Source organism: Anomaloglossus baeobatrachus, chromosome 4 (assembly GCF_048569485.1).
Source record: "Anomaloglossus baeobatrachus isolate aAnoBae1 chromosome 4, aAnoBae1.hap1, whole genome shotgun sequence".
NCBI classification, from domain to species: domain Eukaryota; kingdom Metazoa; phylum Chordata; class Amphibia; order Anura; family Aromobatidae; genus Anomaloglossus; species Anomaloglossus baeobatrachus.
In genome coordinates, this window is record NC_134356.1 from 430,341,023 (window position 1) to 430,363,660 (window position 22,638).

The window sequence follows — 22,638 nt, forward strand, 5'->3', positions numbered from 1 at the left end:
AGGGGGCTGCAGGGTGGGGGGAAGCTGGGCCAGACAAGCGGCGGTCACAGCGCTGCGGCGGGGGGCGTGGCTAAGGTGCAAGCGCGGCTAGGCCGAGACCGGGGACTAAAGTTAGGAGCCGGCCGAGGAGGAGGGCAGGGAGCAGGGAACGATCCTACCTGACTCGGCGGCGGAGGTCCAGCAATGAAAGCGGTGCAGGCAGGGCACCCAGCCCCTGCCTGTGAACAGTGCCCTCGCCCTGGGAGACGGCAGACTCCGGGAGAGAGCGTGTAAAAGGCAGGGAAGTGGACGTCATGATGGGGGAAGGAGCCCCCAGCAGCAGAGAGCAGCGGTGAGGGCCCATCAAAACACAGCGCGCTGCCATAATCCATCCCTGCTGAATGCCCCTGTAGGCCCATTGGGGTGATACCTCCGGGCGAATCAGGGGTGCCCACGACAAACCTGCCCACACGAACACCCCCGGGAGTGGTACCAGCGGGGGCGAACGGGGGAGAGGGCCCAAGATCTCAAACCCCTGCGACCCTGGGGAGTGGTACCGACAGGGCTGCGAAGTAAGAGTGACGAAAATACCTGCATAGAGAAAAAGGCAGGTATGAGAGCGCTGAGCGGCGCCGAAATAGTAGAAAAAACGCAAAAAAGCAATTGGCTGAGGGGGGCCGAGACGGCCCACATCAGCCTCCTACGACACTAAGCTAAAAACTGATCTGAGCCCGCCTCCGGCTCGGGGTGTATACTGCTAGGGAGGAGCTAACTTTTCATGTCTACTTAGTGTCAGCCTCCTAGTGACAGCAGCATAACCCATGGTCCTGTGTCCCCCAATGAAACGATAGAGAAATTTAGGATTCAGTATCTGTGAGATGGAGCCACAGCGCTGTTCATGTAACTGAGGAACAAACAGATATTACAACAGAAGAAGAGCAAAATGATACTTTAGGATTAAATCTTGTTGAAGATGCTTCAAAACACTTTCATAGTCATCACATGCGCTGTGTTGTGCACATGCTGCAGATGGCAATAAGAGAGTCTGCAAGAAGGACCCCAGTTTCACACATCCGGCTTTTTGCCGGTTTGGCGGATGCGGCCACTCCAGTACAGTGTATACAGTACAGTGGCAGCGCGACAAATGCCGGTCACATGCGATCATGTGACGCGGAAGTTGCGGCACTGCCACTGTATCGTACTGTACTGGCATGCGCTGCATCCGCCAAACCAGCGAAAAGCCAGAGATGTGAAACTCGGCGGACATGCTGGAAATCTGATTGGAAAAGTGAGGAAATTTGTTATTGCCGCTGGAACCCCTAAAATTGATTCCATCATTAAGAGACGTGCTGGGAAAGGGGCAATTGTTGATCAAGCCACTCGGTGACGCAGCACTTATTTAATGACTGAGCGATTGCTTGAACTAAAATTGTTTCTTATAGATATGGTGAACCCTCAAGTAACCTTAAATGAAGGTCAATGGACACAGGTGGCTGAATTGAAGGAATTGCTTAATCACCCATTTACCGTGAATAAAAAAATTACAAGCTGAGGATTTAACTCCTGACATTTTCATAAGGGAGTGGAAGAACTTGCTATTTTGCCTGTCCCAAAGAGGATGTTTAATCCCAGATTGCATTTCTGCTTCAATGAAACAGAGAGAAACAGCTATTGGAAAACAAAATTCTTCTGGCAGCTGTTTATGTGGACCCAAGTCATCATCTACTGCTTGATTATCAACAGCTTACTAACGGAAAAGAAGCTTTGACTGAGGTAGCAGTTATGATGAGCAGCTACAGGTCTGAGAGGCGCAAGAGGACTTGGGGCCTGACAGTGCTACTGCTGCCATATCTTCATCCTCATCAAATGAGGAGTTTAACTTTGACAAGTATTTGGATGACATGGAGCAGGCAAAGCGTTGCCGCAAGAAAAAAGATTTCACTCTGTCTTCTATAGCAGCAGATTGACCAGATTTCAATAAAATTTTTCACTTGCTCTCAAAGAAATAGAAAAATTAAACCATTCATCAAAACTGACTGTGCATGAGGCAATTCCTTATACCCGGAAATTGTTAAAGATGTTGCCCATGTGGTTACGGCTTTGTCTCCAACCCAAGTTACTGTAGAGAGGTTGTTCTCTAGCCTTAACATTATTAGGTCAGATTTGAGATCATCTGCAAAGGAGGATCTTATGGAGGCAATTCTATTTCTTACAACAAATTCATAGACTGCACAAATGTTATTTACTATGTTTTTGTTGAAAACTTTTTTGCCACTTACATAGTCTATTACATAGTGAGATATATATATATATATATATTACACATATACACACAAGATATATATGTAATCTACTGTATATTACATAGTGTATTACATATTTACAATTTATTACAGTTTTTTGTGTTCTAAAGTTGTATTCCAATAAATATATTTTATGTTCTATCTAAATATCTTGATTATTGTATCATAAAGATGATTAAATGTCTGATCACATTGTACTACAATACATTTTTCACTTGACTATAAGCAATATATGTTGGAGTCAGAGTCGTGGCGTCTGTGCAAGGGAAATTGAGGAGTCTAAGTCGAAGGTTTGGCTTACCAACTCCACAGCCCTGCATCCGAGCTGACCACTACAGGTATGTATAGAATCAGCGTGATAGTGCCAGTATAGCACTGGCTTTAGGTTATATAGGAAAATCCTGGTGATTGGTGCGCTTTAAGTGTCAAATCAAGTGACAATACATCTATGGGTCTGTGAAAAATAATCGGACTGCACTAGGGTGACATCACTATTTTAATGGCCTGTCACATTGGTGAGGGTGGAGAAATTATGTTTTGTTTCAACATCCGAGTTAAACTGGTGACTAATCAAGAAAATGTATCTATTTTTCCCTTACATGGAAAATAATGTATGAATGAGGCCTTAGTCTGGCACACAACATAGCAGGGGCAGCAAAGTGAACAGAACTGGAAGTCTCAGCTGGGTGGGATAGTGTAAGATGGATATAGGTGGAGATGGACAGTGCTGGAGATGTGACGTTAAATGAGGCAGTGTTGCAAACTCTGCACATACAAGTGGTGGCTGGGAGAAGTTGCCATAACTGTCTGGGCCAGATGGAAAAGTCAATAACAGGACATCCCCCGCTGTAACTATGCATGCTCGTATGGTCTGCAGGACTGATTCACACTATATGGAGGTAATATCAGTTATTGTACTTCAACAGTGATTTTTATTCAGTATTAACATTGTCGGCTGTCAAAGAGCCAACTATAATTAGGGTGCAGCTCTGGTGTTCTAAGCATACATCCCCCGAGTTACCCATGCTGGACCCATATATTCACGTCTAGAACTACAGATCGCAGCCGGACTGTTTATATCATCTGCTGATGTGGCTGTTCTAAACAGACAGTCATACATCGGTACAGGGGTGGACATGTCATTGGTGCAACCTCTGCAGCTGCACAGGGGCCCAAGGGGTAAGGGGGCTCATTCCCACCTCCAAAACAAGAGGAGTTGTGCAATATTGATTTGCACAGGCCCCCAAGAGGTGCGAGGGGGCGCATACACTACCCACCTCCGAAAACAGCAGGCGCTGTGCATTATTGGACTGCCGCTGCCTGTATACGCGGTTATGTATATGAGCAGGGTTATGGAGGCCTGGCAGAATCTCCCGCAGACTGAGGATTACAATAGCCTGCATGGAGACTGGTTGCCGCTTGCTCCGGCACACTGCCCTCCTGGCGGGTTGTGGCTCTCCCAGTCCAGCATACCGCTCGCTGTAGGTATAGGGTACATATAGCGGCACACGAGCCATGCAGGTTATATCTCATTCTGTAAGACACGTCACAGCGCAGCTACTCTCACCTTGCCGTATGGAAAACTCCCGCCAAGACACGAAGTCAAGAGATGACAGACGGAAGGGGCGTGGCCTGCCTCTATGACATCCTATCAGAAACCACATCCAGTCCTCAATAAAATGGCGGCCGCCGCAGACAGCGCTGTATGGCTGCATTATGTGCCTCGGTCATCATTAGCGCTGCAGACATCACGTGATGAGCTGAGGCGTCACTCTGCCTGGCGTGTCGTGAAAGGTGGGCGAGTCCGCGCTCTGATTGGATGGAATAGAAATGCTGACTCCAAGTAGCACCGCCTCCTTGCAGACTCCAGGGTGTGCCGGCAGATTGCCCGGTGCCGCCCCTGGGGTGGGCGGTATGGCTGGCTGTGCCCGGCATGCCCTGTGTTACGGGTACAGTAGGTGATGGGGTGACTGCTGGTAGGTGTCACATTACCGGCAGGGACTGACGCCGGCTCAGCTGTCACTCCGGAGCGCACCATGGCCTCTGGTAACGGGACGCCGGTGCCGCTGTCTCCGGGAGGACGGCGACTGGAGCTGAGCGAGGAGCTGCGGAGCAGAGCGCACACCCTGTGCCGGGAGTACCTCCGAGGAGCCTGGCGGAGCATCCGGCCGGAGCAGATGAGGGTGTCTGTGGTCAGGTAATGGCTGAATGCTGCAGGGACCCCCGAGTGTACAGATGAGTGGCCACTGCAGGGACCCCCCCGAGTGCACAGATGAGTGGCCTCTGCAGGGACCCCCCCGAGTGCACAGATGAGTGGCCTCTGCAGGGACCCCCCCGAGTGCACAGATGAGTGGCCTCTGCAGGGACCCCCCCCGAGTGTACAGATGAGTGGCCACTGCAGGGACCCCCCTCAGTGTACAGATGAGTGGCCTCTGCAGGGACCCCCCCCCCGAGTGCACAGATGAGTGGCCTCTGCAGGGACCCCCCTCAGTGTACAGATGAGTGGCCACTGCAGGGACCCCCCTCAGTGTACAGATGAGTGGCCACTGCAGGGACCCCCCTGAGTGTACAGATGAGTGGCCACTGCAGGGACCCCCCCCCGAGTGCACAGATGAGTGGCCTCTGCAGGGACCCCCCCCCGAGTGCACAGATGAGTGGCCACTGCAGGGACCCCCCCCCCCCCGAGTGTACAGATGAGTGGCCACTGCAGGGACCCCCCCCCCCCCCCGAGTGTACAGATGAGTGGCCTCTGCAGGGACCCCCCCCGAGTGCACAGATGAGTGGCCTCTGCAGGGACCCCCCGAGTGCACAGATGAGTGGCCTCTGCAGGGACCCCCCCCCGAGTGCACAGATGAGTGGCCTCTGCAGGGACCCCCCCCCGAGTGCACAGATGAGTGGCCTCTGCAGGGACCCCCCCCGAGTGCACAGATGAGTGGCCTCTGCAGGGACCCCCCCCCGAGTGCACAGATGAGTGGCCTCTGCAGGGACCCCCCCCGAGTGCACAGATGAGTGGCCTCTGCAGGGACCCCCCCCCCGAGTGCACAGATGAGTGGCCTCTGCAGGGACCCCCCCCCGAGTGCACAGATGAGTGGCCTCTGCAGGGACCCCCCCCCCGAGTGCACAGATGAGTGGCCTCTGCAGGGACCCCCCCCCCGAGTGCACAGATGAGTGGCCTCTGCAGGGACCCCCCCCGAGTGCACAGATGAGTGGCCTCTGCAGGGACCCCCCCCGAGTGCACAGATGAGTGGCCTCTGCAGGGACCCCCCCCCGAGTGCACAGATGAGTGGCCTCTGCAGGGACCCCCCCCCGAGTGCACAGATGAGTGGCCTCTGCAGGGACCCCCCCCCCCGAGTGCACAGATGAGTGGCCTCTGCAGGGACCCCCCCCCCCGAGTGCACAGATGAGTGGCCTCTGCAGGGACCCCCCCCCCCCCCCGAGTGTACAGATGAGTGGCCTCTGCAGGGACCTCCCCCCCCCCCCCCGAGTGTACAGATGAGTGGCCACTGCAGGGACCCCCCCCCCCCCCTCCCCGAGTGTACGGATGAGTGGCCACTGCAGGGACCCCCCCCCCGAGTGTACGGATGAGTGGCCACTGCAGGGACCCCCCCCCCCGCCCCCCCGAGTGTACGGATGAGTGGCCACTGCAGGGACCTCCCCGAGTGCACAGATGAGTGGCCACTGCAGGGACCCCCCCCCCCCCCAGTGCACAGATGAGTGGCCACTGCAGGGACCCCCCCCACCCAAGGTTATAGATGAGTGGCCTCTGCAGGGACCCCCCCCCCCCCAAGTGTACGAATGAGTGGCCACTGCAGGGACCCCCCCCCGAGTGTACGGATGAGTGGCCACTGCAGGGACCCCCCCCCCCGCCCCCCCGAGTGTACGGATGAGTGGCCACTGCAGGGACCTCCCCGAGTGCACAGATGAGTGGCCACTGCAGGGACCCCCCCCCCCCAGTGCACAGATGAGTGGCCACTGCAGGGACCCCCCCCCACCCAAGGTTATAGATGAGTGGCCTCTGCAGGGACCCCCCCCCCCCAAGTGTACGAATGAGTGGCCACTGCAGGGACCCCCCCCCCCGAGTGTACGGATGAGTGGCCTCTGCAGGGACCCCCCCCCCCCCAAGTGTACGAATGAGTGGCCACTGCAGGGACCCCCCCCGAGTGTACGGATGAGTGGCCACTGCAGGGACCCCCCCACCCAAGCATATAGATGAGTGGCCGCTGCAGGGACCCCCCTCCTGAGCCTATAGATGAGTGGGCGCTGTCCAGAGACTAGGGTGCTCCTGCCAGTACTGCACAGAGTGGGAGTGCTGGTCCCTGGAGTGGTCCTCACCTGCACGACCCCAGTAATTAGTATGCAGGTACTGTTGCTGATAGAAGTGTAGGGTCAGTAGAGCAGAACACATCTGGGACCTGGGGTGAGTCTATTCCAGTTATTAAGCTTCTTTCTATTTATTCCATATATATATTATTGTAAATAGCCGCAGTCTGTACACTTCTGACTCTGCCGCCCGGCGTCTTGGAATTGATCTGGTATAGCTGTCACGGCTATGTAATAAAGGGAACGCTCAATGCCAGTGTGAACACAGCCTTAGGTGCATGTAGATCAGTGGACCCGCAGCGATATGCTGCTGACCGGCAGCTATGTGGCCAATTGGATGTTGTTTAGTAGCCCGATGTTCTTGCTTGTTCATTGTGCATACACTTTCACTGTACTGTGCAGCACGTCTCTGATTACACAAGATGATGTGCTGCTGAGAATGACAATGACTAAAGGGATTCTGTCACCAGGTTTTTGCTACCTCATCTGAGAGCAGGATAATGTAGAGACAGAGACCCTGATTCCAGCAATGTGTCACTTACTGATCTGCTTAGTGTAAAATCAATTTCATCTGCTGCAGATGTAGCAGTTCTCTGAATGCTGAGCTCTACATAACCCTGCCCACACCACTGATTGCTGATTGGCAGCTGCCCATGTACAGTGTACACAGACAGCTGTGTATAACCCTGCTCCTACCACTGATTGGCAGCATTCTATCCATCATGGGGGTGGGGTTATGCAGAGCTCATGAATATGGAGGCTGTATGGCAGCAGGTTTGCAAGTCACTGGACACATCGCTGGCATCAGGATCTCTGCCCCTATGTTATGCTGCTCTCAGATTAGGGGGCAGAAACCTGGTGACAAAGATTTTTAAATGGAATCTAATACATGAGTGCTTTGCTTTTCTGCCGGGTGATGGGCAGCCTGTTTTCCCTGCACAATTATCAGGAAATGATGGTTCCCAGAATCGCTTGTTCCTGATGATCTCGCAGTGTAAATGCCCCCTATGTATGATGCCACCGCCCGTCCCTATATCTGAGGCAGAAGCGGCTCCGCTCTTGAACGCTGCGTTATCTGGATGGAAGGCAATGTGTTATTGATTACTGTTTCCCCACTAGGTTTGGTTCTGATGTTTAGCGGTGTCTTCATCCATTTCTTTATAAGCCTTGTCAGTATGGAGGGAATACGGTACATCCATCCCCCTGGACAGTGTACGTTTTTAGATAATACAGCTGCTGCAAGGGTTAACAGCACACTGTGCCCCCACTTGTAGACATGGTGCATAACCTCTTTTTTTGGGTGGTTGAATACCAGCAAATGCCCCAGCAATATGGTGTCTATTCCGGATCTGTGCACCATAGAGGAGTTGCCTATTCTGCAGATGTGCTGGTCGTCGGCTCCTGGTGCTGGAGAGCGGAGGGCTCAGCCTGCAGGAGGGCGGCTCTCCTAGTCCCTGATTGTCCTCCTGGCCCTGCTGACCTTTCACAATGGTGTAGGTGGTTTCCGCTCTGATCTCGGGGCTGGTTACATGGCAAGTGCAAAGTTAACTGATTGTAGATGGGTCACGTGTTGTACACTGCTCTCCTGACCTGCTGTTACCTCGTATTGACGCATTACGTAATGTGGGAGAGGTACTAGAGAAGCAGTCTCTCCAGTCATAAGTGCACAGGGAGCAAGCACATCAGGGGCACAATGCTATTCTCCCAACCAGCAGCCTGACACTGTGATAGTGGGGTGTGCTGGTGTAGGGGGACACTGTGGGGCTGTATGTATGATCTATATTGGACCTGATGGAGAAATATTGGGAGCTTGAATCAAGAGGCCAGCTCTATTATTGCAGCCGTATGTTACACTGAAGTGCTGCCGTGTTTCTGAGAAATCCTACTTTTAGAAACTAGCGGGGAACATGCATCTGATAACCATGACTAGTCCAGGAGGCAGGACCCCAGCATCTTCCCACACCTCCATCCCATACACCTATATAGAAATGGACAAATCCCCTGATACAGGGCAGCACGGTGGCTCAGTGGTTAGCACTGCAGTCTTGCAGAGCTGGGGTCCTGGATTCAAATCCCACCAAGGACTATATCTGCAAGGAGTTTGTACAATCTGTGTTTGTGTGGGTTTCCTCCCACTATCTAGTGACACCCTGTACTATTGGGGACAGTAATGATGACTGTAAAGCGCTATGGAATATGAGGGTGCTATACAAGCAATGCATAATGATGATGTGCCGTCATATTGTGTTCTGCTCCCAGCTTTTCCCTTCCAGCCTATTCCTGTGTGTTCCTCAGCAGTTATAAGGTCATCAAAGCGTTAGTGATGAATTGCTGAAAATGCCATATGGCGGCTAAGTGCAAGCCTGTGTGTGTATTGCTGGCACAGACCGCATACACGTGTGCAGGCAGTGTACTGTCAGTATGGGCAGCCTTGGCCCAGTACTAATCCTATGCCTACTATAGCTGCTCCTCCGGCTTCCTGCTGCCATGGGGTGGTGCACTCCTGACACTTTGGGCTAGTGGCCCACACTGTGTGACAGCCCCAGTGACACAGCCAGCTTCAGGGCAGCACTCCTCGGAGGCCCAGCTGCAGAGGTGGTCAGTAAGCTAGGTGATGAGCAGGACGTTCTACGTGAATTCCTCCATTATGACGGATTTTTATGAAGTTTCTTGTTTTTACAAGCACTTTGCAGTTTACCCATTTATGATGATGAGAAACCTCCCTGTATCTATCGCTGATTGCATACCCCAGTGCAAGCTCGTGTAAGGGGGTTTATATGGCTATGTTCACATCACGTTTTTGCTTCACATTAGTGGCTCCATTGAGGCTTACATCTGAAGCCCTGAAATACGGAATACCATTGACTTTGATAAGGCAGATGGAGTCACTTTGTTCTCTGACTTATTTTTTGGCTTTGGTTGCCATTTTTGGCGCTTTAAATTTAAGTTCTACCCCGTCTTGTTCTCTCCACCATCTTCATCTTTTTCCAGCGTCACTCCATCCGGTCTCGGCAATATGTGACCTGCCAACTGCTCCCATGTATTTTCAAGCCTGCCGGAGATCACAACTCAATACATGTCTATGGGAGCCCCGTTCTATCTCTCATAGTGGAAGCTTGTTAGGTGACTACTGGCTAGTCAGCAGTTACAGCCACAAGATGGCGCCGTGGGACCGGAGTGGTGTCGGTAAAAAATGAAGCCGCCGGAAGGGCCAGGGGACTTGCATTTAAAGCACCACTTCAGCGCTGGGGAAAAACAAAAACATGTAGAAAAAACATCCAGCACCATAACAGGAATCCAACCAGGAAATAGATAAAAAAAAAATTCTGTTTTTATTAGATCATAATATTAAAAAAAAAAACCTAACATGTTTCAGACCCTAAAACATGGTCCTTACTCATATTTCCTGGTTGGATTCCTGTTATGGTGCTGGATGTTCTTTCTACATGTTTAGAAGTCCATTCCCCTGGGCCTGCGATCCCGGTGATCCTCTGCATCAAAAAATTTTTGACATTGAAGGCATACAACGGTAGGCTGAAATTTTTTTTTTTGTTTGTTTTTAAAATCCATAGCGCCATTGGTGAATCCATCTCAATTCCGTTTTTAAGGGTTCAGATGTAAGCCCTGACATCACATTGTGTCACACAACCTAACAAGGGTTTGTTCACACATTGCACATATGTATGTATGATATCTCTATAGTGAAAAGTGGGACCCCCTCCACCCCCTTCTTACAAAGGTCGTGTGTGCATAGTGAACTTATCTCCCTCACATGATTGTTGCAATGAGGAGTACTGGCTAGAAAGGAAGGGGGGGGCAGGTAATGGGTTCCTCACAATGCTCTGTACATTGTGTCCTTGGCTTTCTTCATCGGTTCATGTTCACAATGTACACGTCAGATGAAAGCCTGTAATGTTAAAGCATTACTCCAGCGGTTTTCGTTTTTTTTTTTTTTTTTTTTTTTTTGTGTGTTTATTTCACCCCTGGAGTGGTGTTTTTAAATAGAAGTTTCCTAACCCAACTCTTAAGGTACCGTCACACATAACGAGATCGCAGCTGAGTCACGGTTTCCGTGACGCAGTAGCGATCCCGTTAGCGATCTCGTTATGTGTGACACCTACCAGCGATCAGGCCCCTGCTGTGAGATCTCTAGGCGTTGCAGAATGGTCCAGGCCATTTTCTTCAAAGGCGATGTCTTGCTGGGCAGGACACATCGCTGTGTTTGACGCTGTGTGACAGGGTCACAGTGACTGCTGAGATCGTTATACAGGTCGCTACTGCAACCTGTATTGTTCCTGCATCGTTGGTAAGATCTGACTGTGTGACATCTCACCTGCGATCTCCCAGCGACTTACCTGCGATCCCTATCAGGTCACATCGTTTTCGGGATCGCTGGTAAGTCGTGTGTGACTGGGCCTTTATACTCACCTGCCACAGTCTTCATCTTTTATCTATACAGTTAGTGTTGGTCTCCAGCAGTCTGTGACCAACCGGCTGCTCCAGGTCATTATTCAATGTAAGTCTATGAGAGCCTTGTTTTGGCTCTCATAAACTTGCATTTGGAGCTTGTGATGTTCTCACAATAAGCTTCTGGGGAGTTTTTGATGTTGCAGCATTTCTGCACCTATGATGTAAATTAGGCAACATTCTGATGTAGTGGTGAAAGAGGGAGCGCTCCGCTCCCTCCTCAATCCCGCTCCCTCTGAGATCTGACGTCTCAGCGCAGGGGGTGTAATGACGTCACTACTGTGCAAGCAATTACGGTATACAGTGAAGGTTTGTTTTGAGGTCCATCATACCGTACTGTGCAGAGGAATACAAAGAGTATACTCCACTTTTCTTAGTCATTTTTGCTGGGTGATTTTTGGCAGCGTGTATGTTAACATGAATGCACAAATGCAGTGTACACTTAGGCTACATTCACACATTGCATAGAATCTGTTAGGCTACTTTCACACATCCGGTTTGAGCACTGCGGCTCAATATGGCTGTGAAAACTATGCAACGGATGCGGCGAAAACACCGCATCCGTTGCATAAGTTTTTACATGCGGCCCGTCCGTTTTTTTTCCGGTTGCGGCATGCTACTGAGCATGCGCAGTGGAAAAAACCGCATGCGGCGACCGGATGCGTTTTTTCCGCATCGCGCCGCATCCGGCCTCCATAGGTATGCATTGAAAAATGCGCCGCAGCGGCCGGATGCGGCGCGATGCGGTGTTTTTTGCCGGAGCAAAAAAACTTTGCAGGGAACGTTCGATGCGGCATCGGCTAAATCTGCCGCATGCGGCAAAAAACGGACCGAACGCAAGCCCCTGCGGCAATACCTGACAGGTATTGATAATGTTTTTAACTTCAGTAGGTTAGGGACTGTCTCAGATGGGTACACCTTGACGAGGTGAGACAGCTTTTTACCTTTTTGCAAAAATGTATACACTAAGTACCCTGTTATTAAGCACTTGCAATTTATTTATTTATAGTCAGGGTATTTTTCATGCAATTTTCTCTTTGTTTTTTTTACTTTCACACTTGCGTTGTTTGGCATCCGTCGTAATCTGCCGCTTTGGGAAACAGCGCAATCCGTTAAGGGATCCGTTGACTTGTATTGATGACTCATTGTGACGGATGGCCTTGCGTTGCATCCGCCGGCAGACGCTGCGTTGCATCCACCGGGTGGAAAGAATGCAGCAAGTAGCGTTTTGCTGCGCTTCCCAGAGCGTCAGAAAAACGCAATGTGCTGGATTCTGCCGGAGTCTGTCATTTTTTATAATGGAAGCCTATGGTGACTGAATCCGTCTTTACACAACTGCGCATGATCAGTTGAGTAAATCTCTGGGGAAAAAAAAGCTACAACGGATTGCGTTGTTTTGCAGGATCCGTCGCATCAGTTGTGGCACTATATGCAACGCATCCATTACATCCGTCACACAACGCAATGGGACAGATGCCGCACAACGTAAGTGTGAAAGTAGCCTTAAGCCTGCTTTACACGTTGCAATTTCGCATACGATATCGTATGCGATTTGCAACGCCCCATCGTATGTGCGGCTTGTTCAGTTTGCTGAATGTGTCGCACACGAGTAACCCCCCCACCCGCCACGTCACACGCACTTACCTTCCATACGACCTTGATGTGGGCGGTGAACATCCACTTCCTGGAGTGGAAGGGACGTTCGGCGTCACATCAACGTCACGCGGCAGCCGGCCAATAGAAGCGGAGGGGCGCGGGACGTAAATATCCCGCCCACCTCCTTCCTTCCGCATTGCTGGCCGGGAGCCGCAGGACGTAGGTAAGATCTGTTCATCGTTCCCGGGGTGTCACACACTGCAATGTGTGCTACCCTGGGTATGATTAACAACCTGACGTGCAATTCATGAGGAATGAACGGCGTGCGTGCGATGAACGTTTTACCGTTCATTCACAATTGCACGTAGCTGTTACACGCTACAATGTACCTTACAATGCCGGATGTGCGTCACTTACGACGTGACCCCGCCGACACATCGTAAGATAAATTGTAGCGTGCAAAGCGGGCTTTAGACACGTATGTGGTTCTTTACATAGATATCTGTGGTTTTGTTATCTGCTTTTCTTTCTTCTTTCAGTGGCGGCCTCAGTAACCTGCTGTATAAGTGTAGTCTCGTAGACACCGTACAGACACAATCCACGGAGCCACGACAAGTGCTGCTGCGGATTTATGGAGCCATCTTGCAGGTAGCCTGTTTTTTCAGACTCCTATTTATAATTGTAGAACATCCTATGTACAATAGTGTGGCGTATGCTGGCTGTGTATTCATAGATGAAGCTGGCTGTATCTTATAGCAAAGTATACCTCCACTTTCCCAAGAAAAGGATCATCGTGCAGCCCTCCACTGACGTCTGTTTCCTAAAAGTGTACATCTTAAATCTGTGTTGTTTCCTTCCGTTTTGCAGGGTGTGGACTCGCTGGTCCTGGAGAGTGTAATGTTTGCCATCCTCGCTGAGCGCTCTCTGGGTCCACATTTGTATGGAGTTTTTCCACAAGGTCGTCTGGAAGAGTACATTCCGGTGAGGAGCGCTGGCTGGGAGGCTCCCAATTTAGACTGGTTTTAGAAATCGTTTGTAATTCTTCTGTACAATATATATGTATAACGATGATCATACTGCTTTTGGGAAAACTTATTCCCCAATTGTAGATAACAATCCCAGCCAATGACTGGTGTGACTGCTCACCATCTGCCATGCAATAGTTTAGAGACATTTGGAACGCTAATGGGCAGGTCTGTTCTAAAATACTATACAAATATATGAAAGTAAAAGTATTAATTCTCATATTTTATTCCCTTGATCAGAGTCGTAGACTGGTGACCCCAGAACTTAGCGTCCCTGAAGTTTCTAGTGAGATTGCACAAAAGCTGGCCAGATTCCACATGATGGAGATGCCATTCAACAAAGAGCCAGTATGGCTATTCAAGACGATGGACAAGTACGCTCAACTTTTCTGTAATTAAATTGTTTGTAAACAGTAATTGTAGTGTATCACATAAAAATCAGGGGCAGGCAATGGTTGTAATGGTGGACCTGGATGTCATTGTTTGCTCCACAACTGTAAAGTTTGGTGCCTGTTAGGCCCTGCTTTAACCCCTTAATGACCGCGGACCATAAAATTACTTCCTAGCAGCCATAACGTTACTGCCCGCGGTCTGCCGGCGGCAGCATGCTGCGATCGGCTCACATCTCAGCTGATTTTCACAGCTGAGATGTGTGCCTGCTAGGCACGAGCAGAATCGTTATCTGCTCGTGCCGTTTAACCCCTTAAATGGCGCTGTCAATATGTGACAGCACCATTATAAGCGCAATCGCGGTAAACTTTTACTTACCGCCCGATACCGGAAGTCACGTGACGCGATCACGTGACTTCAGGTAGTTGTCATGGTAGCACAGGGTCATGTGATGACTCCTGTACTACACATGAATTGCTTTCACTTTCGCTGTGCCCGCGGCACAGTGAAAAAGAAAGTGAGCGTATCTGCTGTTTACAGCTATGTAGCTGTGATCAGCAGATAGTGCAGAGTGATCGGATTGCTGATCGCAATAGCCCCCTAGGGGGACTAGTAAAATAAAAAAAAAAACTTAAAGTTTTAAAAAATCAAAAAAAACTAAAAGTTCAAATCACCCCCCCCATTCGCCCCATTGAAAATTAAAGGGTTAAAAAAATAAAAAATATACACACATTTGGTATCGCCGCATTCAGAAACGCCCGATCTATCAATATATAAAATCAATTAATCTGATCAGTATACGGCGTAGCGGCTAAAAAAATTCCAAACTCCAAAACGACGTTTTTTTTTGTCGCCACAACTTTTGCGCAAAATGCAATAAGAGGCGATCAACACTTAGCATCTGCGCAAAAATGGTACCGTTAAAAACGTCAGCTCGAGACTCAAAAAATAAGCCGTCACTGAGCCATAGATCCCGAAAAATTAGAACGCTACGGGTCACGGAATATGGCGTAAAACGTGCACCACTTTTTTCGGACAAACTTCCGTTTTTTTTTTTGTTTTTTTTTTTTCCCCCTTCTATAAAAGTAAACCTATACATGTTTGGTGTCTACGAACTCGCACTGACCTGAGGCATCACAATGACACATCAGTTTTACCATATAGTGAACACCGTGAATAAAATATCTCAAAAACAATAGTGCTATGGCCTTTTTTTTTTTTTGGAATTTTTCTGCATTTGGAATTTTTTTGCAGTTTTCCAGTACACTATATGGTAAAACTGATGGTTTAATTTAAAAGTACACCTCGTTCCGCAAAAAATGAGTCCTCACATGACCATATTGACTGAAAAATAAAAAAGTTACGTCTCTCAGAAAAAGAATGGCGAAAAATCGGCCGGTCGTGAAGGGGTTAAGCAGGAGCTAATAGCCATTCTGCCAGTACAAACTGATCAGTCTAATGCATCCACAATCCATAGGTATTGCAGAACATGAGCATGGATCAAAGTCCCATATTACAGCAATAAATACACATATTTACATAAACAATAGAAACTGTCATTCTATTTAACCCCTAAAGTGGCTTCCATAAATTAAAAAGCAGCAAAAATGATGTGCTGTTTTCCCCTCTCCCATGACAGCACCATGTGAGAGAGGGATCCGCCCAGCGAGGACAGGAAACCATTCTGAATAAAAGCGCGGTACCTCTCCTCTTCATCAGTTGGTTTCCTGTCCTTGATGGGAGACCTTGTTCTGAAATACGGCGGTGGAAGAAAGAAGCCTTATCGGTAGTGCAGCCCTACATTCGGGTATTCAATGATAGGCCGGATTGGGTGTTCATAGGACTCTATCTCACTAGGTTTGCCTCTCGGTTGGATCTATCCTCCTCGGCTGACCTCTCGTTTTGTAGAAGGGTACTTGAGACGATGGTCCCTCTCTAATACATTAGTCTCTGAAAATCTCTCACGTGGTGCTGTCATCGGTGAGGGGGAAAACACAGAGGTTACTTACCGGTAGCCGTTTTTTCCAGAACCCATGACAGCACCCATATAATCCTTTTCTTCTCACCCTTGGTGTGCACTATTCTGTGTGTGCATGTGTGTATTATAGTTGGTGATGGAGCTTGGTTCTAGTAATTGTTGGAGGTCCTCTCATTCTCGGTAAGCCAACTGATGAAGCGGAGAGGTACCGCCCTTTTATTCAGAATGGTTTCCTGTCCTCGCTGGGCGGATCCCTCTCTCATGTGGTGCTGTCATGGGTTCTGGAAAAACCGGCTACCGGTAAGTAACCTTGCCCCCCCCCAATCATGCAGCCTAACAAGGTCAAGGAAAACGTGATGAAGAAAATCTTTATATAAATAAAAATATCACTAAAAGAAAGTCATCTTGTCACACAAAAAAACAAGGAACCTTCAGCAGGAAAATATAAAAGCTAAAAAGCTATAGCTCTCAGAAGGCAGCAATGCAAAGATTGTTATTTTTTGTCTTTTGTAAAAGTTTTTATTGTGCAAAACCTAAAACTATATAAATGTTGGTATTGCTGTAATTGTATCTCTTTTACTGGTGAATTTTCTAAAGTCGTTATCAAAAGTGCTCAAACCTAAACCTAATGGCACCTGAAAGGGCACGAATTTCTAGCAGAAGTCGATTGGTTAGAAATTCTGGGCTGCGTGATCCTACAACTCTCTACAGTTTTTTAATATACCAGAGGTGCCGTTACTAAATAGTAGCCTCTTTATGGCCTAAAACACACTTCCGCAAAAAAAAGTACGTGTCTTACGGTCCGTTTTTCGGGTCAGTGTTCCGTTTTTTTGGGGCGTTTCTCCGGTACGTATGGCATCCGTGTGATGGCGTATTTGAGCCGTGTACGTGTAAAATGCCCGTGTATGTGTACGTGGAATGTCCGTGTGGAATGTCCGTTTGTGTGTTGCACAATGTCGTTGATACATGTCGGCAGACAGAGTTGCGAGATGAGAATGAACTCGGGTGAACTTCACCCGACTTCATTGTCATGCCGCGGCTCTGACTGTGTGCCGCGTACTGATTAGCAGTCACCCCTGAAGGACTCACCGGTGACCGCTAATCCCCTGAGTGACTGAATTGAGCAGCCCTCTCTCATACTCACCGTTCCCCGATCTCCGGCGCGGCGCTGCACGGCTGTTATATAAACTCCGGCGGCTTTTACTATTTTAAAAAAGCCGGACGCTCATTAATCAATCTCGTATTCCCTGCTTTACCCGCCCAAAGGCGCCTGTGATTGGTTGCAGTCACACACGCCCACCACGCTGAGTGACAGTTGTGTCACTGCACCCAATCACAGCAGCCGGTGGGTGTGTCTATACTGTGCAGTAAAATAAATAAATAAAAAAAACGGCGTGCAGTCCCCCCCCCCCCCCCCCCTTATTTTAATACCAGCCAGATAAAGCCATACGGCTGAAGGCTGGTATTCTCAGGATGGGGAGCCCCACGTTATGGGGAGCCCCCCAGCCTAACAATATCAGTCAGCAGCCGCCCAGAATTGCCGCATACATTATATGCGACAGTTCGGGGACTGTACCCGGCTCTTCCCGATTTGCCCTGGTGCGTTGGCAAATCGGGGTAATAAGGAGTTAATGGCAGCCCATAGCTGCCACTAAATCCTAGATTAATCATGTCAGGCGTCTCCCCGAGATACCTTCCATGATTAATCTGTAAATTACAGTTAAAAAACACACACGAAAAATCCTTTTATTAGAAATAAAAAACACTAACAAAGTCCCTCATCACCAATTTATTAACCCCGACAAAGCCCTCCATGTCCGGCGTAATCCACGGACCTCCAGCGTCGCATCCAGCTCTGCTGCATGAAGGTGACCGGAGCTGCAGAAGACACCGCCGCTCCTGTCAGCTCCACGCAACAAATGAGGTGAGTAACGCGATCAGCTGCTGTCACTGAGGTTAATAGCGGCCACCGCTGGATCCAGAAACAGAAAAAGAAAAAAGACCGACATCACATGAAAAAAAGCACAAAACGTACAGGGAACAAACAGAGATGCGTCCGTGTCACTCGGACTTGCGCACAGACCCATTGACTTTCATTGGGTCCGTGCTGCGTGTTGTGTGCTGAAAACGGACATGCTTCTGTGCAAAACGGAGACACAAACGTAGCACACCCACGGACCTTAATGAAAAACGCACATGTGTCCTCAAACATTTAAATAACATTGGTGCACGTTTGGCTGTGTCTCTGGTATACACAGAAACGGACCAAACGCACGTTTTCTACGGATGTGTGTTGCAGGCCTATAGCAGTAACCTCATCAATATGGGGTACTCTTTCATTAAACAAAAAGGGCAGCAGGTATTTTTTTTTTCTTTTGCGTGTGTGCGAAAGCTGCAGCATTGAAGTTGTTTAAAGTGACGGTGTTGGCACAGAATGACTATTGAAGCCAAGCACAGGCGCTCTGTCCATCATGGCGTGGCCTATAATTGCAGCTGTGCTATGCTTTTTGCTGGGGATTATTTGGAGACTATCTTGCATTCGCTATCTTTCGTCTTTCCTTTAGCACAGCACTTCCGTCTTGTAACTGACTTATGTGCTCTGCACTTTCTTCTAGGTACATGTCTCAGATTTCTTCTCTCTCATTCACGCAAGCGTCTCTGGTGGAGAAGTTCAACAAGTTGAAGAGTTTTCACTTAGAGGAAGAAATGAAAAGTCTTAAGTAAGCCCTCGAGATACTTTTTATAAAGCTCTCCTGAGGAAAGCAATAGAATATTTGTCATGCCTTGTGTCCACAATTTCTATACCTGCCTAATACAATCATTAGGACTCTCAATCACAGCTGACATATAAGGCCTTGTTCGCACGTACCTGCTGAATATTCTGCAGCGATTTGACAGTACATGTGCGCTTCAAATCGCTGCAGAAACACTGCATAATGGATGCAGTTTTTCCTGTAGAAAAAGTCGATTTCATGCGCTATGGCTGCTGCCCCCACCATAGACAGAGCGGGAGCTGCATCCAAAGCACACAAATTAATTGACATGCTGCTTTTATGAACGCACAGATTTGTATCAAAATTTTAGCACCCAAATCCCTGCGTTCAAAAAAGCAACGTATTGGTCAGCTTGCTCCCCATGCTTGAAAGAAATCTCCTCCTTCATTTGATTGCTTCAAACTTTTGGTCTTTATTTGCCAAAGTGGTTTCAGAAATTTTGTACATAGTTGTGTTTTTTTTTTTTTTTTGGTGTGTAATTGTATTCTTTATAAATAGCTATGATATTTTCCTTTCTTTTTAAGGATTCATGATATATGGTTCTCCTACTCCCTTGTTCCTCCCCATTCCCCTTCACCCCCCCTTTTTTTTTTTTTTTTGCCTGTTTCCCTATTAAACTTTTGCAATCCTTCACATCCTAACTTCCCCTTTTCTTCCTCCTTCCCTATCCATCAATAATTGTTTATTACTTGTAAGAAATCATTTGACTTATTACAAATTAATATGATGTTTTTACATGACCTTTCCCATATATGTTATATAATACCTAATAAAAATATTTTAAAACAAAAAAGCAACGTGCGCACGTCTCATGCACAATCTACATAGATACGCACGACGCATGAATTTACGCTGCAGTGAAATACGCAGTGTAAATAAATGCATGTAAGTACGCAACGTGTGCATGAGCCCTAACACTGTAAATCTGTGCAGGCAGCATGATATACTGCAGAGGAGCGCAGCAGAGTGATATATAGTTTGGTAGAAAGAGATTTAGCAGAACTTGTTGTAATTTAACTTATTAAAGTAGCACACTATTTATTTATTTTTTTTGCCTTCTTCTTTCCTCTTCTGGGTCACGTTATGGCTATTCTGACTTGTCACGTCACATAGGCCTATGTTAGTGTGACGCCCTGGACTAGCCAGGTAGTCACAGATGACGCCCCACACACAACACCAGTCCCTCATTAGGTAACACCAGCCAAACCATAAACCCTAGTCTCCTCCCTCAGAGCGTGATGGACACACCAGGGGGCGGAGCCAGGCAGTTGGACACGCCCACCGAGGAGTTCAGAGGGCCTGAGGCAGGAAACACAAGTCAGTCAAGTCAGTTGTCAGTGAGTAGAGAGAGGAGTCTGACAGGTGCCGGGGTTAGAGCCCGGGCATCTTTGGCTAGGAGGCATACGGTGGCCTTAGCCTGCAGGAGCCGGGAAGACTGCTCGGTGGAACCGTGGTGGACCGGGACAGGGTAGTGGCCCGCCGGTATCTACCCGGGGAACCGACTGGAAACCGGAGCACACAGGGGATACTCAGACCCTGAAACGAGGTCCAGAATCCACTGGACTGAGTTAATTAACTGATTGCAGTCTGGACTATAGGTCCTTTCCCACACAAGTCCCGACTGAAGACAATAGCCCACCGAGGGGGATAGAAAGCCACCGCACAGGCAGAGAGATCCTACGGGCCAGCGTCTGCGGGCAAATGGGCTCTCCCGACATACACACAGCCGGGGAGCGGACTCCCATCGCTGAAGCGCAGGCAGTCTACACATACACAACACGGTGCAGGAGACAGGCAAAGACCACCAAACCGGGTGGGGAACCAGACGCAGCCGGCTGCGGGCACTGACCACCATCAACTTTGTTTACCAGAGACTGGTGTGTCAATAACAGTGAGTACAACAGTGCCATCCGGCCGCGCACCACCCTGCACCACCCAGCTGCTGCATCACCATCTGCCTCAGGTGCCCAGTAACCGCAGCGGTGGTGTCCACCTTCACCACAACCCGTGGGTGGCGTCACGAACTTAAACACGGCTCCGGCCGTACACCTACCTGCCACCCCCCTAAGTAGCGCCAGCACCCTTTTTCAGAGAGAACTGACCCCGGGTCCAGAGACGCTCGAGCCACCCACAAACGAGCCCGGATCCGAGCGGCTCGGCTGCAGCCGAGCGCGGGGCGGTACCTTAGCCTGTTGAGTCTCATTCTGTCACTCCATAGTCTTGCATTGAAAGCGACTTCCAGCTTTGAAGTGTAACTGTCTGTCTTTTTTTTGGGAGGGGCTCCTCTAGCCTCCCACCCTCCCTGCTCTGCCTCTAGCCTCCTCCACCCCCAGTTCCCGCTCTGCCTCTAGCTTCCCCCACCCACCTCAGCTTCACTATGTTGTGGGCAGGGGGACAGACTGCGGCAGGGGGGCTGCTCGAGACGCTTGGATCTGGGGTTGTTGCGGTGGCTCGAGGGGAAGCCGGACCCGGGTCTGAGCACCCGTCTGTCTCTTTCCCCGTCTGTCTCTTTCCCCGTCTGTCTCTTTCCCCGTCTGTCTCTTTCCCCGTCTGTCTCTTTCCCCGTCTGTCTCTTTCCCCGTCTGTCTCTTTCCCCGTCTGTCTCTTTCCCCGTCTGTCTCTTTCCCCGTCTGTCTCTTTCCCCGTCTGTCTCTTTCCCCGTCTGTCTCTTTCCCCGTCTGTCTCTTTCCCCGTCTGTCTCTTTCCCCGTCTGTCTCTTTCCCCGTCTGTCTCTTTCCCCGTCTGTCTCTTTCCCCGTCTGTCTCTTTCCCCGTCTGTCTCTTTCCCCGTCTGTCTCTTTCCCCGTCTGTCTCTTTCCCCGTCTGTCTCTTTCCCCGTCTGTCTCTTTCCCCGTCTGTCTCTTTCCCCGTCTGTCTCTTTCCCCGTCTGTCTCTTTCCCCGTCTGTTTCCCCACCGACATCTTTTTTTTTTTTTTTTTTTTTTTCCCTCACATATAAGCTTCTTATACTATGAATGTCTTTGTTCCTATAGCAACCAATCACAGCTCCTACTAATAACCTGTAGTTCCAGGCTCCATTTACTTTAATGGAGGCATGTTTTTTGGAGAGGAACTGTAAAGCGCGGGGTTAAATTTTTCCTGTCGAAACATAGTCTATGATGTTCCCTGGGTCACGAGGTGTCTGCAAAATTTCGTGATTGTAAATGCGACGGTGCGGATACACTTTTCGTCTCACTTTTTCCCCATTATGTAGATAGGGGCAAAATTGATTGGTAAATTGGAACACGCGGGGTTAACATTTCGCCTCACAACGTAGCCTATGACGCTCTCTGGGTCCAGACGTGTGAGTGCATAATTTTGTGGCTGTAGCTGCGACTGTGCAGATGCCAATCCCGGACACACATACACACTCTTCTTTCTTTCTTTCCTTTCCTTTCACTCTTTCCCTTTTTCTTTTCCCTTTTTCTTTCCCCTTTTTCTTTCCCCTTTTTCTTTCCCCTTTTTCTTTCCCCTTTTTCTTTCCCCTTTTTCTTTCCCCTTTTTCTTTCCCCTTTTTCTTTCCCCTTTTTCTTTCCCCTTTTTCTTTCCCCTTTTTCTTTCCCCTTTTTCTTTCCCCTTTTTCTTTCCCCTTTTTCTTTCCCCTTTTTCTTTCCCCTTTTTCTTTCCCCTTTTTCTTTCCCCTTTTTCTTTCCCCTTTTTCTTTCCCCTTTTTCTTTCCCCTTTTTCTTTCCCCTTTTTCTTTCCCCTTTTTCTTTCCCCTTTTTCTTTCCCCTTTTTCTTTCCCCTTTTTCTTTCCCCTTTTTCTTTCCCCTTTTTCTTTCCCCTTTTTCTTTCCCCTTTTTCTTTC

General features: G+C 49.0%; 1 protein-coding gene across 2 annotated transcripts in view; it reads left to right on the forward strand.

Moving 5' to 3' along the window:
* Window positions 1-4,137: 4,137 nt before the first annotated feature.
* CHKB (choline kinase beta) overlaps window positions 4,138-22,638 on the forward strand; it is a 66,794-nt gene continuing 48,293 nt past the window's right edge. For both annotated transcript variants that reach the window (XM_075345443.1, XM_075345444.1), the window contains exons 1-5: window positions 4,138-4,479; window positions 13,205-13,313; window positions 13,533-13,646; window positions 13,931-14,064; window positions 18,674-18,778. In XM_075345443.1, the coding sequence (XP_075201558.1) occupies window positions 4,319-4,479; window positions 13,205-13,313; window positions 13,533-13,646; window positions 13,931-14,064; window positions 18,674-18,778 (623 nt within the window). In that variant the 5' untranslated portion in view covers window positions 4,138-4,318. The remainder of the gene's footprint in view (window positions 4,480-13,204; window positions 13,314-13,532; window positions 13,647-13,930; window positions 14,065-18,673; window positions 18,779-22,638) is intronic.